Source organism: Bubalus bubalis, chromosome 7 (assembly GCF_019923935.1).
Source record: "Bubalus bubalis isolate 160015118507 breed Murrah chromosome 7, NDDB_SH_1, whole genome shotgun sequence".
NCBI lineage: Eukaryota > Metazoa > Chordata > Mammalia > Artiodactyla > Bovidae > Bubalus > Bubalus bubalis.
Genome location: NC_059163.1, coordinates 58,861,402 through 58,878,642, shown reverse-complemented (window position 1 = coordinate 58,878,642; position 17,241 = coordinate 58,861,402). Strand labels below are relative to the sequence as shown.

The 17,241-nt window shown below is 36.5% G+C and overlaps 1 protein-coding gene across 6 annotated transcripts in view; it reads right to left on the bottom strand.

The window, feature by feature from the left end:
* The window catches only part of RFC1 (replication factor C subunit 1), an 82,098-nt gene that overhangs the window by 34,982 nt on the left and 29,875 nt on the right, over window positions 1-17,241 (bottom strand). For 4 of the 6 annotated variants that reach the window (XM_044945975.2, XM_044945973.2, XM_044945971.2 and 1 more), the window contains 2 exons: window positions 1,288-1,520; window positions 304-381 (listed from right to left, as the gene is read on the bottom strand). In XM_044945975.2, the coding sequence (XP_044801910.2) occupies window positions 304-381; window positions 1,288-1,520 (311 nt within the window). Of the gene's footprint in view, window positions 1-303; window positions 382-1,287; window positions 1,521-4,565; window positions 5,442-17,241 lie in introns of all 6 variants that reach the window. The other 2 variants (XM_044945976.2, XM_044945974.2) reach the window with 2 other exon arrangements.

The window sequence follows — 17,241 nt, the reverse complement described above, 5'->3', positions numbered from 1 at the left end:
AGTAGATGAGATTGTCCATAGTGAAAAGAGATATGACCAAGTTAAATTATTTTAATTATACTAAAGGAAGCTTCCATTCAAAGAAATCTAAAAATAAATCTTTAAACAATTATCCTCTGCTCTCATCATTTATCTTTTATATAAACTTAGGTTTTCATATAGTTTTAGATCTTAACTTATTTTACACATAACTCTTAGAATGAGGCTCAATTCAAAATAAGACTACTCTAATTGTCTCCTGAGTAGACTAAATAGTAAGTGACAACTCCAATGATTACGACTATCTAATGAAAATGCCAATACCTCTGCATCTTCATCAAGCTGTAATTGCTTGGCGATGGCTTCATCATTTAATCTGGAATCATCTGCATTTTGTGAAGGCTATATTTCAAAGAAATCAAGCAAGAATAGCATAAACCTTAAGTTCAAAATAAGGTGCTTTTTTTTTAAACATAGATGAATAAATATTGGGTTGGCCAACAAGTTCATTTGGGTTTTCTGTAAAACCGTATGGAAAAACCTGAATGAACTTTTTGGCTAACCCAATACATCAATGAGAGATAAATATAGTCTCAACGCAGCATCAGCCAAAAAATTATGTTCACATCTACTCCATGATCACATTCAATTTCCTAATGAGCAAATATCCTACAGACAGATGATTCTCACATATTCTATTGAAATATCCAAAAGAAATATCCCCAAAATACTATCTAATGTCTTGACTTCAGAAATAGCCCAACACTGGCAAACCAATAGTGAGAGAAATTACACTGTCTTATGGAGGCACTAGTGAAATCAACACACACACACCACGTGCCAGGTTTCCACGCAGGGAACTACTTTATTTATCTGTATTTCTGTTTCCTAAGTGTCCAAAAAAAATAAATCCAACCATCAGCCTGAGAGGTCAAATGTACAGAATGGGTGGGCTCTATTCTAAGTTACGTATTCATGACCTCACTTGGGAACAATTATGTTGTCCAGTTTTGTCTAGCTGAGGTTAACGGTAAAATTAGTTTACATTCTGAGTATTTAAACACTAAGAATTACAGTTTATTCTCATGATTTAAATGATCTTTTCCCACTTTCAAATATTAGAAGCTTCAATGTGTGATATGCCAATTTCTTCATTCTCCAAAACAGCATCCACACCTTTTACCCATAGGAAAATTATTTTCATCAATAAAATGTTGATCTATTTATAAAATTCACATTTCACCTCTTATTAACAACAGTGAACGGGGACAAATCCTGAACATTCTTGCCAGCGTGGAAAACACTCACCTCTTTTCTTCTGCTTGCCACCATCTTCTTATCTGATCTTTGGATGCTTCCAGTTCCAAAATAATCAAGCACTGATGTGGGGGTAAGTTTTATTGGTGACAAAGGCTTATTCTTGGTCTTAGTGTTTTCCTCATTCTTTTTCATGTTTGATGCTCCAAGATAACTATTTGTAGATCCTCCATTTTCTTTTAATTTAGAGGCTGTCTTCTTACACACAAAGTCATCGTCTTCATCTTAAACGAAACATAACCAAATGTGGTTTGATAAAACATCAATTCTAACTACAAAAACAACCATTTCCACCAACTTTCTAAAAAATATATACATGCTATGGGATGCTAATGACTTTTTTCTTGCTATCTGCTAAATTCAACAGTTACCCTCACATTTACCAGTGCTAGGTCTGTAATACACCATATCCCCCACTGACTACCCAGAGTACATAAACATGTATATTTATTCACGTAGTCAACAAATATTTACTGAGTGTCCATTATGTGCAAGGCACTGAGGATACAGGAGTGAATAAGACAGACAAAATTCCATGCAATTATCCTTCAGTTAAAATTAAATAAAATTTTTTAAAAAGACAAAATTCCTGCCCCTATAAAGCTTGGCACCTAGAAGAGGAAATAGATACAAACATATGCCGTCAAGTTATAAGTGCTATGAGGAAAAGTAAAACAGAATGAAAGATTGACAGTGGATGAAGGGTTCTCTTTTAGATAGGGTAGTAGAAACAATCCGATTTCAGTACTGACCATCTGGTGATGTCCATGTGTAAAGTCGTCTCTCATGTTGTTGGAAGAGGGTATTTGCTATGAACAGTGCGTTCTCTTGGCAAAATTCTGCTAACCTTTGCCCTGCTTCATTCTGCACTCCAAGGCCAAACTTGACTGTTAGCCAGGTAACTCTTGACTTCCTACTTTTGCATTCCAATCCCTTATGATGAAAAGGACAACTTTTTTTTGGTGTTAGTTCTAGAAGGTGTTGTCGGTCTTTACAGAACCGTTCGACTTTAATTTCTTCAGCATCAGTGGCTGGGACATACACTTGGATTATTGTGATGCTGAATGGTTTGACTTGGAACTGAGATCATTCTCTTTTGAGATTGCACCCAAGTACAGCATTTTGGACACCTCTGATGACTTGAGGACTACTCCATTTCTTCTGAGGGATTCTTGCCCACGGTACTAGATATAATGGTCATCTGAATTAAATTTGCCCATTCCTATCCATTTTTAGTTCACTGATTCCTAAAATGTCAATGTTCACACTTGCCATCTCCTGCTTGACCACATCCAATTTACTTTGATTCATGGACCTAACATTCCAGGTTCCTATGCAATATGGAGAATTTTCAGCAGGGCTGTGAGTAATCCAAGTTAAGTCATGTCCTTTGGATTACACAATATCAAGGGATAAAAGTGAATGCAGGGAGCCCATTTAGGAAGCTGTTCTGCACAGTTAGAGAGGAAATCTGAAGCCTTGGATTAGGGTGGTAGCTGCAGAGGTGGGAAGAGGCAGAGTACAGCTACACTTTGAAGGTGGAATATCTAGCAATATCTAACCACTGAAGACTTTAAACACTTTGCTGTGCTACATTTTATGTTTCTAAAATGTTTTCATCGAACATTTGGCTTTAAAAGTCTTTATAAGCATGCATGACAATACATAACTAGAGACCCCAAAAAATGCACCTCAAAAGGAACTCAGTAAACTCTTTTTGTTTGGTTCAGTGATTCACAAGATAAAAGGCTTTTCACTTTGGCCTAATAAAAAAAAAAGAAATCCAATGAAAAGAAAAATCTAAAAGGCAGTTGCCAGGTCACTCTGGAGGAGCGAGTGTTCACTCTGTAAGTTTGTTATTCAAGGCCACCTACGAATGAGCCTTGCTTCCTCTCTAGTACTCATTCAACCACTAGTATTTGCTAAGGGTGTTATATGGCAGGAACTATGCTATTCCTAGGTGCTGCCATCTCAAACATAAAAAGTGCCTAAGATATATAAAAATCAAAAAGGATTTAGTCTTATTCTCTATTTATATTAAAATGAAACTATAAACAATGCATAAATAACTCTTAAAGGTTTCTGAGTACTAAACATAAAAAGTAATCCACTATATAAAGCAAAAATATAACAGACATCTCAGAGAATGCCCATTCAGCTCGCCACAAGTCCATGTTCCCTTAAGGACTTATACCCCACTTGACATCCCAATGGCCTCCTATAACCACAGATATATTTATTAGATGGTTCCATATTCCATAGGGCTTCCCAGGTGGCGCTAGTGGTAAAGAACCTGCCAATGCAGGAGAATACCAGACTCGGGTTCAATCCCTGGGTCGGGAAGATCCCGTGGAGGAAGGCATGGCAACCCACTCCAGTATTCTTGCCTGGAGAATCCCATGGACAGAGGAGCCTAGTGGGCTACAATCCATAGGGTCACAAAGAGTCAGACACAACTAAAGCAGCTTAGTACTCATGCACATATTCTGTGCCATCACAAACTGGACAAGGAATGGGCACTTGAACAAGGTGGGCCCAATCTTACCCTTAATCGTTTTGCTGAACTCACATGTTTAAACTAAGGTGCTAAAGGTTTATTCTTACATTCAATGAGACTCAACAATGACCTAATAAATTCCATTTTGCTCACAACAAGCTAGGTTTTCTTCTTAACCTGCAACCAAAGATTTTAATTAAAACATACTCATTTTACTTAGCTTCAACTATAGCCAATCTACCTTCAAGATTAAATTAAAAATTCGCTCAATCCTTCTAAGCACAATGCAAGGTTCGATACACTTGCCGGATTTCAGTTTAACCATGTGTTGACAAGAGTCAACAGACTAAATTCAGTCTCTCGTATATCTGTTCTCCCTACATGACAATCAGTCCTTCACTTTCCCTGCCATCTTATTCAGATGGTTCTGCAAAGTCTAGGTGACATTATCCCCATTCCACGTAGGTACAACGGCCACACAGATCACCCACAGCAGTCCTAGTAACCACAGAGAATATAATCTGAAACTTCTCTCCTTCTAAGATAACAACAAAATGAACTGTTATAGCAACCCAAACAATTTTTTTAATAATTTCTTGTTTGTCGATTTTAAATCCCTACACTCAGTTAAGGTGCAGCACAGGCAAACCATCGGTGTTCAGCAACTACTCTCCCTTAGCAGCCAAAACAAATTGCACAAAATGCCTCTAAAAGAAGATTCAAAACAAAATCACTGATATCTAGCTTTAATAAAAATAAGAAAACAACAAACCTGGAAGCTCCTAGGTGTGGACATCCAATACATCTCCTTAGGCCATAAGTGCAAAATTAAGAGCATAGCTAGTATATATAAGACTTCCAATCATATATGAGAGCTTATTAAATTTTACAATTTTTACTTGGTTTAAGTTCAACAACTGTACTTTTGGGCAGGAAGGACTCCTTTAATGGAGAAAAATAAATTAAATTGTATTTACGAAATGACAGTCCTCTACTAGTTTTTCCCTCACTTTAAAAATGTCAAAGGCAGTAACATTTAATTTCCACTACATCCACCCATGTATACAAGCAGTATGACAGAAAATCTTGGAACTGAATGGATCAGGTTAAGCACTATGTTTTTCTGTTATAGTTCTTCCCCCTTCACTCAAGAACTTCATTTGTATAGCAAATATTATAACTGTCCTTAAGGAATTAATTCAGACGAGATCAACCACTGCTACCCCAGAAAAGGAAACAACGGTATTAGCGATATTTGCAATCCCTAGCTTAACCCTTTCTCTAGCAATCTCATAAATATTCACAGGTAACAGACTAGTATGAAATTTAGTGAGATCCAGAATTTCTAAGACTATCAGATTAAAAAGATTGTTGGCAAGGGTATAGGGAAATGGGACCTTCATATATGCAAAAGGATCTTCTGGTATTTAAAAATAGTAAACTTTAAAAAACCTTTATGGGGGCAAACCTGCAATATATATCAAAATCTCAACTATGCATACCCATTAGTCGGACCCAGCAATTCCACCTCTAACTAATTAGTCTAAAAACAAAACAGACTTCCCTGGGGATCCAGTGGTTTAGATGCCACGCTTTCACTGCAGGGGCCGTGCGTTCACTTCCGGTTAGGCAACTAAGATCCCACATGCTGCAGCCAAAAAACAAACAAACAAACAAAAAACATACAAAGATGTATGTACAAAAATGCTTGTCACGGCATTTGTCCATTCAAAAGTATAAAGAACAGACTGCAAGAGGGTAAGAAAAGATGAAAAAAAAATTAAAGGACTGGAACTTCCCTGGTCCAGTGGTTAAGAATCCACCTGCCAGTGCAAGGGAGATGGGTTTGATCACTGGCCAGGGAAGATTCCCCATGCTGAAGAGCAGCTAAGTCTATGTGCTACAGCTTCTGAGCCCACGCTCTAGAGTCCATGCTCTGCCACAAGAGAAGCCACCACCACAAGCGGCCCACGCATCTAGAGAGGAGCCCATGCTCACCGCAACCAGAGGAAGCTTGTGCAGCAACAAAGACCCAGGGCAGCCGAAAATAATAGCTAAATAAAAGATGAATACAGTTGAGGCAAAAAAGACAGCCTCAGCTATGAAGTGGCACCAAAGACAGAGGTAAGTGAACACTGTTCATAAAGTGGGAAAACAAATTACCAGAATATCTACTATTATGTTCAATCCTGTAATGGATTCTATGCTCCGACAGAAAGTTACAATGCATATACATATTTACTGACATCAAGATATGCTTATGTTTAAGTGATAAAAGATATACAACAAGACGTTTAGTGATATACCTAAATCTACTCATTTATGCTTTTAAATTCATGTTCAAAGATCTGAAAAGAATAAAATGTGAGCAACTTTTATCTCTAGATTGAGGATTATGGGTGGTTTTAATTTCTTTCGTCGTATGTTTTTCATCTTTATATTATATTTGTCTTTCTTTTTAACCTACATCTAATATTTACAACAAATCGACTATCTCCTAGAAACTCTGTCCCTTTGGCTTTCTGAGACAGAAAGGTTTGGCTTTAGCTTCTCTCCCCATTTTTCTTTGCTACTTCTTTCATTACTTATTAACATCTCTGCTTATTCTGTCACTAGCTTCAGGGACTACATGGTATCTATCTAATATATGATATAATAAAAATTTATAATAGCTATCATTATTGGGCATTCAACTTCATGCCAGGTACTCTACCACATTCTTTAGAATCCACTACCTTTAGTCAACTAGTTTTCTTAGTCAATAGATGGACTCCACATGTATTGAATGTGTTTTCCACATTCCTGGCAAACACAGAATTGGCTTAAACACTTTCAAAATAGAGCAGTGAAACCCAACACAGCCTCCTCTCTCTTTAGTGAATAGCACTTACTGTACTCCTTAGGAGAGCTCTTCCTTATATTAAGCCAAAATATTTCCCTGTGAATTCTACCTATTTTCCTTTTCTCACATTCAGCATTTGAAGACTGCTCTCATTCTCCTCTTTAGCTCCTCTTCCCTACAAATGGTAAAACAGTTTCAAACGACTCACCATTTGAGTTACTGGGAAGATTAGATTTTTAAAAATCAAACTGCCCAGTATAGCAACTCATCATGCTATAATAAACATTCAATAAATAATAAAGCAGTATTCTCTGATAAAAACAATACTGAATAAGAAATCCAGAAAACTAAAATTCTAACCTGACTTCAACTTATTTTATTTAATTATCTGAGACTCACTATCCTCCTACATAAAATGTTGGACCAGACAAACTCTTCAGATTTTCCGTCTATAATTCTGAGAATCTGTGAATGGTCACATAGATTTTGTAGCTTCCGTACTCAGTACTGGTGAGAATGTGATAAGTATGTACTAATATAAACACTAACTATGAAAGTGTAAACTAGCACAACTTTTCTAGAAAGCAATTTGGCAAAGAAGTTCATAACATTTAGCATAGTAATTCTTAGAGTGAATCAGAGGTGCTGACAAATATTTATATACAAATATATTCATCACACTATTGAGAACATAAAAATGTAAGCAACAAAAGTATTTAAAACTGGAAGGGCTATATAAATTGTGATCTAATCATATAATGAAAGTGAAAGTGTTAGCTGCACAGCTGTGTCTGAATCTCTGCGACCCCATGGACTGTAGCTTGCCTGCCAGGCTCCTCTGTCCATGGAATTCTCCAGGTAAAAATGCCATTCCCTTCTCCAGGGGATCTTCCCGACCCAGGGATCAAAAACTCAGGTCTCCCGCATTGCAGGCAAATTTTTTTTTACCATCTGATCCACAAGGGAAGCCCAATCATATAATAGGTTCATGGAAAACCAAAAATGTATCACTTTGTTCTTTTAAGTTAGCCTTAAACATCATTCCTAAAATAGTTTCTTTTCACAGCCTTCTCTACTAGAGATCTCTTTACAATGGTGGAGGGTAATACAGTCCCTCTCTGAAATTTTGGCTTAGAATACATGGATTTAAAACTAAAAATTTAAAACTAAAAATATCTTCAAGCTATAGATTCCAAAAATATATTATACCTAAACACAAACATAATTTTATAAACATTTTCATAAATACTAAGTAAAATGTAATTCTCAAGAAAAAAAAAAAGAAACATTCTGCATGAAATATCAAGTATGTTTTCACTGTACTAAGAAGAAATTGTATCAAAGTTCCTTTTTCTCTACTAACCACACCAAAAATGGTTCTTCAGGCACCTGGAAAGCAGGAGCAATTCTAGTGAAATACAGTTATGCAAGAAGAAAAAAAAATTAATGTTTGATTTAATACTTATTTAGTGCCTTGTGATTTGTGCACTTCTCCAGAGTCTTTAGAGTTGTGTGGGGAAAACTAACACCCAAACGCAAATTCACGACCCTGTGTTTCTTAGGGTTTCATCAAGGTAACACTGAAAAAGTCACAGGCGTATCTGAGAGCATGCTGTCACCTTGCCTTGGTGACACCAGAAAACCTGAACAAAGCAGCAGTGCTGCTCTATCTTAGGACTTCTGAACTAGCCAGCTTAAAATCCCTTTGAGCTCACATGCTCAGTCTTGTCCAACTGTTTGCGACCCCAGGGACTGTAGACCACCAGGCTCCTCTGCCCATGGGATTTTCCAGGCAAGAATACTGAAGTGGAGTGCCATTTCCTATTCCAGGGGATCTTCCTGATCCAGGGATTGAACTTGCACCTCTTCTGTCTCCTGTATTGGCAGGTGGATTCTTTACCACTAATGCCACCTGGAGAGACCCCTAAAACTCTTTTGGCCCTGCTGCTGCTAAGTTGCATCAGTCGTGTCCGACTCTGTGTGACCCCATAGACGGCAGCCCACCAGGCTCCCCCGTCCCTGGGATTCTCCAGGCAAGAACACTGGAGTGGGTTGCCATTTCCTTCTCCAATGCATGAAAGTGAAAAGTGAAAGGGAAGACACTCAGTCGTGTCCGACTCTTAGTGACCCCATGGGCTGCAGCCAACCAGGCTCCTCTGTCCATGGGATTTTCCAGGCAAGAGTACTGGAGTGGGTTGCCGTTTTCTTCTCCAATGCATGCATGCATGCTAAGTCACTTCAGTCGTGTCCAACTCTGTGCGACCCCATGGACAGCGGCCTACCAGGCTCCTCCTAGATATTTCAAAACCTGTACCAAAATATTATGAAGTTCTAGAAGGCAAAAAAGGCCAGGGATCAGAACAATGCAACTAGCTGCTTGACAAAGACCATCATTTAACAGGTGTTGTTATGACCAACCTCACGTAAAATAAGTATATTACAATTCTACACAGTGTATAGGGATGAAACATGCCAAATAAAGTTATGGTTGTTTTCCTTTTTTAACATTTATTCTTGTTTTCTAATGAACCTAAATTTGTTCTGCCTTGTCAGAAGCCAAAGGCAAAATTGTGTTCTTTTCCTCCCAGAAACTTATAATAAAGTAGTGATAAATAAATCTAAGTCAAATTTCTATGACCTACTTGAAAATTTGGCAATTGAACACTCAGAATCTCCCCCCAGGATATTTGACTCCTTTTAAAAACACCATTTATTTTTATTTATATACAACATAACCTCAAACATGGTAACAGTCACCACGTAAACTAGCATTATCCAACACACAGCAGAGAAACTGCCTAGAAAAGAAGATTGCTTTGCCACTCTGAGTTAGATACATTCATTTATTTAAAAGGGTAACAAATGAAAGAACAAAAAAATAATGTGCAGCTCTCTAAAAAAATCTAATTCTGACGTTCCTACTGCTCAGAGTTTGGGATTCTGATTTTTTTCCTTCAGTGTGAAACACACAGAAACCAAATTAATGGAGACCATGCTAGAGAATCTGGTTACAGAGATTTAAAATACTTTATTTTGCAACAAGTCAAAAGCTAAAAAGGGAATCTGAGTCTTTAGAGCTTTTCTCTACTAAGTTCTTTTTTAATACCTCCATGAGTCAAAAATCCCAACTGTAACTTTGGTTATAGACAAAGAGAAAGGTTCACGCATATTTCAAATCTTCAATAAATATCTGTCAATTAAGTGGACAGAAGATAAATTACACATACCACCTCTGCAAAACTTATGGAGCGTGAGAATCAGATACTCTGTGGTGAATCAGATAGCTCTCAGTATAATGAAATAAAACTAAGACTGACCATCTTTAATCAAAAAATTAAAGATATCATGATTCTTTACTAATAAATCCTCTTACAATCAAATGGAGTCAGTTATATCTTAAGAATAAAAATATTTAATAATCCATGAGGTATACAGTGAGGTAGGTAAGCAATGATATTTGTCACTAAGAGATAAAAGCACTGACTTGTGCTGTGATGTTACCTACCACAGAGTCCCCACCACAGCAGGAATAACAGTCCATGGAAAGTCACGACTGGTTTCAATTACTAAGAAAGCACAATACAGGAGAAGAAAGTGGAATACTTTACTACTTACTGGCCTCCTTCCTCCATCTCCACTGCATCTCTCAGGAAAAGAAAAAGGAAGTTTGGAGTTAGGGGAGGGAAGGCTTGGACAACTGGCCACAGGTACATTTTCCAGAGCTTCTAAGGCATGAAACCAGTTATAGAAGGAAACCTGACTGACCAGAAGTGTTTAGGGAGTGGTTCAACAACGCAATTCCCCACTTTCATTCACATTCCAAGTCCCTGCATGTGAGAGAACGAACGACTATGGTTTCGGTGTAACAACTAAGCATAAATCACCGTATATTGTTTTATTAGTACTTGCTGACATTTTCATAACATAATCCTACTTAGCATTTTGGAATACAATCCTGTGTCTCTCCTAGTTTCACAAGTGCCTGACAACAAAATACATGTCATGATAACAACCAACAAGTCTGCTCACTTTCAGAGCTGCTTCAGACAAATGATCATTCCAGATACTCTAGTGCTTCACTATCAGTATGTCCTTTTAAATTCTCCCTCTCCATATGCCACTAAAGTTTTTTAGGTCAAATATTGAAAGAGGAATAAAGGGCAAAGTAGGCAAAAAATATTTCAAGAAAGCATCTATACAATATTGTAAAGTAATTAGCCTCCAATTAAAATAAATAAACTTATATTTTTAAAAAAGCATCGAGCTCTTATAATGATGCTTTAGTCAAAATAAATCTGTGAATAAAAATTGCTAAAGGGTATCAGTGACCTGTGAATCATGACATAAAATGGAAGAAGTCTCTAAAGATTAAAGAGTATAAGTAGAGTCCTAATTTCAAAACGAAAAAGGCAAATCCCTAACTACAATAGAACCAAAAAGGTTTGGTGACAATTCTATGCATCAATATCAAGAATAGTTCAAAAAAAGAGTATTTACACATGGCCAACAGGCACATGCAGGCTTTCCTGGTGGCTCAGTGGTAAAGAATCCACGTGTGAATGCAGGAGATGCAGGTTCAACTCCTGAATTGGGAAGATCCCTTGGAGAAGCAAACGGCAGCCGACTCTAGTATTCTTGCCTGGGAAATCCCATGGACAGAGGAGCCTGGCAGGCAATATAGTCCACAGGGTCACAAAAGAGCTGGACACAACTTGGCAACTAAAACAACAGGCACATGAAAAGATGCTCAACACTGCAAATTATTACAAAAATGCAAATCAAAACCACAATGAGATACCACCTCACACAAGTCAGAATGGCCATCATTAAAAAGTCTACGAATAACAAATACTGGAGAGGGGGTGGAGAAAAGGGGACGCTTGTACACTGTGGTAGGAATGTGAGCTGGTGCAGCCAATATGGAAAACAGTATTGAGGTTACTCAAAAAACTAAAAAGCCAGAACTACCACATGACCCAGCAATCTCACTCCTGGGCATATATCCAGACAAAATTATAATTCAAAAAGATACATTCACACCCTCATCCCCACACAATGCTCTAAGCAGCACTATGCACAATAGCCAAGACATGGAAACGACCTAAACGCCCACTGACAGATGAATGGATAAAGGAGATGTGGTACATATATACAATGGAATACTACTCAGCCATGAAAAAGAATAAAATAATGCCATCTGCAGCCATATGGTCGCAACTACAGATTATCATACTAAGTGAAGTCAGAAAGAAAAAGACAGATACTGTATGATACAACCTACATGTGGAATCTAAAATATGACACAAATGAACTTATCTACAGAACAGAAACAGACTTACAGAGAATAAACTTGTGGTTGCCAAAGGGGACAGAGGTGGAGAAGGGCTTCAGTGGGAGTTTGGGGTTAGCAGACGCAAACTATGACATATAGAATGGATAAGCAACAAGGGCCTACTGTATAGCATAGGGAACTATAATCAACATACTGTGATGGAAAAAAATATGAAAAAGAATGTGCATATATGTATAACTGAATTACTTTGCTGTACAGCAGAAATTAACACAACACTGAAGATCAACCATACTTCAATTAAAAAACTAAAACAAAAAAAAGTATTTAATAGAAGCAGAGGACTCACTGACACTAAACTACACTGGCCTAAGCCATCATTTATTCCTTGAGTTATAGGACTAGTAGATGATAAGAATACTAGAAACAGGGATGTCTGGATTTCAACAAAGAATCTACCAAAACTGTCTTCTGATAGGCCATGGCAGGGTTTTTAACCTCTGCATTATTGACATTTTGCATTGTAGGATGTTTAATAATGTCTCTGGCCTCTACCAACTGGATGCTACAGGATCCACCAGTTGTGATAACCAAAAATAGCACTCGAGATATGCCGAAGTTCCCCTGGGAGGCAAAATCACCCTTGATTAAGAAGTACTGATTTATGGCAAAATGGAGAAATACAAGATAAGTAACAGTGGTTTCTGAAATTCATAAGTAATTGAACAGCTATTCAAAAGAAATTGAAAAGCTGTATCCAGGGTGCTGATAATGGATCATGTCCATTTTGAAAAAGGTTTCTTTGTGTGTGTGCACATGTGCGCTCAGTCACTCAGTAATGTCCAACTCTTTTTGGCCCATGGACTACAGCCCGCCAGGCTCCTCTACCCATGGAATTCTCCAGGTAAGATTACTACAGAGGGTTGCCATTTCCTACTCCAGGGGATCTTCTTGAGCCAGGGATTGAACCTGTATCTCCTGTATCTCCTGCATTTTACTATGATCCAGAAAATGTACATAGATAGGTTCATCAAATTGGAAGATATGAAATCAGATGATATGAAAAAAAAAAAAGTGGATGGGGACCTCCAAAGAACTACAGAATTCATCCACAGTGAAGGTTTGTGTAATGGTTTGAAAGTTGATTCTTTCAAAAGTAAGTTTTCCTAAGGTAAATCAGCCCTGAATATAAGGTAGTTTTAAAGATCAATGAGACAGATAAAAAATACAAGCCATATAATAATGTTATTCTGTTCATGAAGTCTGTAAAACACTGCTTTGAAAAAAATTTACAATACCATACAAGACAAAACATATGTTAACATTATTATGGTCGAGCTCCCCCTGCCTTTCACTGTGGACACAGGGGTTTCAAGTAGAGTAAGAGATTCCTACACAGATGACACTATAATTAAGAAAATACAAGGTATAACACAATACTAGGTAGTAACAATCTAGTTTAAGTAAATCTATGAATGTTTACAAATTGAATCTCTCTCCCAGGAAATGCTTCCCGAACCTCCAAAATAAAAGCAATTTCTCTCATGCCCAAATATCTTTGGAAGATATTTCTATCACTGTTAATTGTTTCCTTATATTACAATTTTTAGTATTTAAAAGATAATCTGATAGTTTATAAGCCCTTGAAAATAGGACAGAACTTTATTCTCTTATCTGTTTTATAGATTGTCCAGTACACGGCTGGGCATATATGGTGAACCATCACATTTGTTAAATAAATAAATTAGTGAGAATTTAACATTTTTAAAATATTTATTTGGCTGCACCAGGTCTTAGGATATATGGGCTCTTTAGGTGCAGCATGTGGGATCCAGTTCACAGATGAGGAATCAAACCCTGGCCCCCGCATTTTGAGTGTGGAGTCTTAGCCACTGGACCACCAGAGGAGTCCAAAGAATTTACTATTATTCAATTAAAGTATTCAAAGTTAAAATTTTAGAAATAGATGACAGAATCAGAATACAAAAGCCTGGAATCAAGATAAAAATGTCAAGAGCTTCAGAAAAAAATTTAATGAGAATCAATGTAAAGTTCCTTTTCTGGACCTGAGAATCAAAGAGTAGAAGCCCCATTCTATTCTTCATAATATAGGTGGATGAACTACATTCTTAAAAATGAATACCACTGAATCTCAAGAAATACTATTTTTTTTTTTAATTTTATTTATTTGGCTGCAGTAGGTCTGAGCATGTGGATCTAGTTCCAGACCAGGGATCAAACTCAGGCCTCCTGCATTAGGAGCACAGAGTTTTAGCCCCTGGACCACCAAGGAAGCCCTACTACTCTCTTTAAAGTGATCATATTCTTCATTGTGAACTGCCCACTTATTGATAGTTAGATATGTTCTCTTACAATGAAACATAAACAAGGATATTCATATAATAATCCAATATCCAAAATAAGAGTATGAGAAAAACTAAATGCATACTATTAAATTAAATGCAGAAGTTTAAAAGAATGAGATACGGATCTTTCTGTATTGAAAGAAAGAGAGGCTGGGGCAGGTGGGGATGGGAGGAGGAGAGAAAAGGCGATAAGAAAGGAGGAAAAGAGGGAGACATTAAGTTATGAAAAACCAAGCTACAGAAATGTTACAAGATGCCGCTCTCAAATACATACATGTGTGTATATATGTACATATATATATATATATATTTTTTTTTTTTTTTTTAATCTGTCCCCTGGTGCTCAGATAGTAAAGAGTTTGCCTGCAATGCAGGAGACCTGAGTTCAATCCCTGGGTGGGAAAGATCCCCTCAATAAGGAAATGGCAACCCACTCCCGTATTCTTGCCTGGAAAATCCCACAGACAGAAGAACATGGGGGGCTATAGTCCATAGGGTCACAAAGAGTCAGACATGACTGAGCGACTTCACTTTCTTTCATTTTATATAGCTATGTAAGGCAAAAGGGATGGAAGAAGGAATTGAATATTTTTTATTTGAATTAATTCTTTTTCAGTGAGAATGTGTTCCTTAGATAATTTTATATAATATTAATGTAAATACTCATCCTCCAAAACCTAAACTTAGTTTCTTTTATAGTCTTAGTGCACAAATCGATATTAGTTTTTAAACAAGTATAATGAAAGAAATATAATTCTTAAGTTTCCCCTCACTTCAAAGAAATTCTGTCTCAGTCATGCTGGGTTTCCCTGACAAGTCTAAGAGAAGGTCTCTATCCTATATAAAATCCATTTCCATTTATCCAGTACACAAAGCTATAGGTCATTAAAAATTAGCACATACATCTCCAGTAATATTTTCTACTGCTATTTTCCCAAGTCACGGATACTGCCTGGTAAACCTAGAGAACACCACATTCCCAATTTTTTCCCACTTAATGTTCCCCAAATAATTATAACTGTAAGAGCACTCTGCCTCTGGAATTATGTGCTCACTAAAAATTACCAGTCATAAAAACCCACAGAATGGGAGAAAATATTTGCAAACAAAGAAACCAACAAAGGATTAAATCTCCAAAATACACAAACAGTTCATGCAGCTCAATATAAAAAAAAACCCCAAACCCAATCAAAAAATGGGCAGATCTAAATAGACATTTTTCCAAAAAAGACATACAAATGGCTAAAAATTATATGAAAATATGTTCAACATCACTAATTATTAGAGAAATATGAATCAAACCTACAATATAGCAAGATATCACCTCACACAGGTCAGAATGACCATTAACAGAAAGTCTACAAATAATAAACGCTGGAGAGAGGGTAGAGAAAAGGGACGTCTTCTACACTGTTGCTAGGAATGTAAACTGATACAAAAAAACTAAGTATAGAACTACTATATGATTCAGCAATCCCACTCCTGGGCATACACCCAGAGAAAATCTTAATTCCAAAAGGGACATGCACCCCAATATTCATTGTAGTACTATTTACAAAAGCCGAGACATGGAAGCAACCTAAACGTCCACCAACAGAGGAGGAGATAAAGAATGTGTGGTGCATATACACAATGGAATATTACTCGGTCGTGAAAAAGAATGAAATAATGCCACTTGCAGCAACACGGGTAGACCTAGAAACTGTCATACTGAACGAAGTGTGTCAGACGGAGAAAAACAAATATCATGATATTGCATATATGTGAAACCTAAAAAAAAAAAAAAGAAATGAACTTATTTACAAAACAGAAAGAGTCACAGATAGAGAAAACAAACTTATGGTTACTAGAGGAGGAAGGGGGGATAAATTGGAAGACTGGCATTGACATACACATACTACTATATATAAAATAGATAACAAATAAGGACCTATAGTATAGCACAGGAACTCTACTCAATACTCTGTAATAACCTATATGGGAGAAGAATCTAGAAAAGAGTAGATATATGCATAACTGATTCACTCTGCAGTACACCTATAACTAATACAACATTGCAAATCAACTATACTTCAATAAAAAAATTTACTTTTTTAAATTACCAGTCATAAATAATTCTCAAGACATGGAAAACCCTCACTATTTTCAAGCAAACACCCACAGCTCCTGATGAAACTGCATAGTAAAAGGTCACCTTTTGCCAAACAAAACTCAAGGTCTCTCACTTCATTAAACAGCTAAAAGTAAATATATTTACCCAGTACTTTGGATTTTTACCAACCTTCAAAAACATCCCACTACAGTCAACAGTTGCTATGAAGATATGTATAATAATATAAAGAATTTTTTCCCTTTCCTATAATCTGGGAAACTAATGTAGTTAAAGTACTTTAAAAATCAGTAAGTATTAGAAGATAAGTTTAGTCAAACAAAGTGATGATGAAAAGTATGTCATGGAGCTAAATGGTAAGCCTGAAGAACTGTATAATAATATAGCCTAAAGACTCATATGATAGTACAAAGAAAAGCACCTGAAGTAGGTTAAGTAGGTTATTTTCTAAAGTAATGTTATTTCCTAAATATATTTCTCATTGTTTATAAAGCACTATGCAACAGAAATAAAATGTGATCCACATTTTAAAAAGTAGAAAGAATAAATAAAAAGTAGAAACAAACAGATGAAACTAACTTTAACAATATATTTCATCTATCCGAAAATATTCAGATGATTTCAACATGTAACTGATGCTAAAAAATTATTAATAAGATAATTTATCTTTTTTAAAGTCTTTGAAATCTACACTTCACACATACCACCTTTTCCATTTAGGCTAATCACATTTCAAGTGCTCCACAGACACACGTAGTAGTTCCTATATTGGTCAGAGAGCATCTATAACGTAAGTGGGTCAAATACAATTTCTAAATTTCTGAAGCACAGTTATATAAT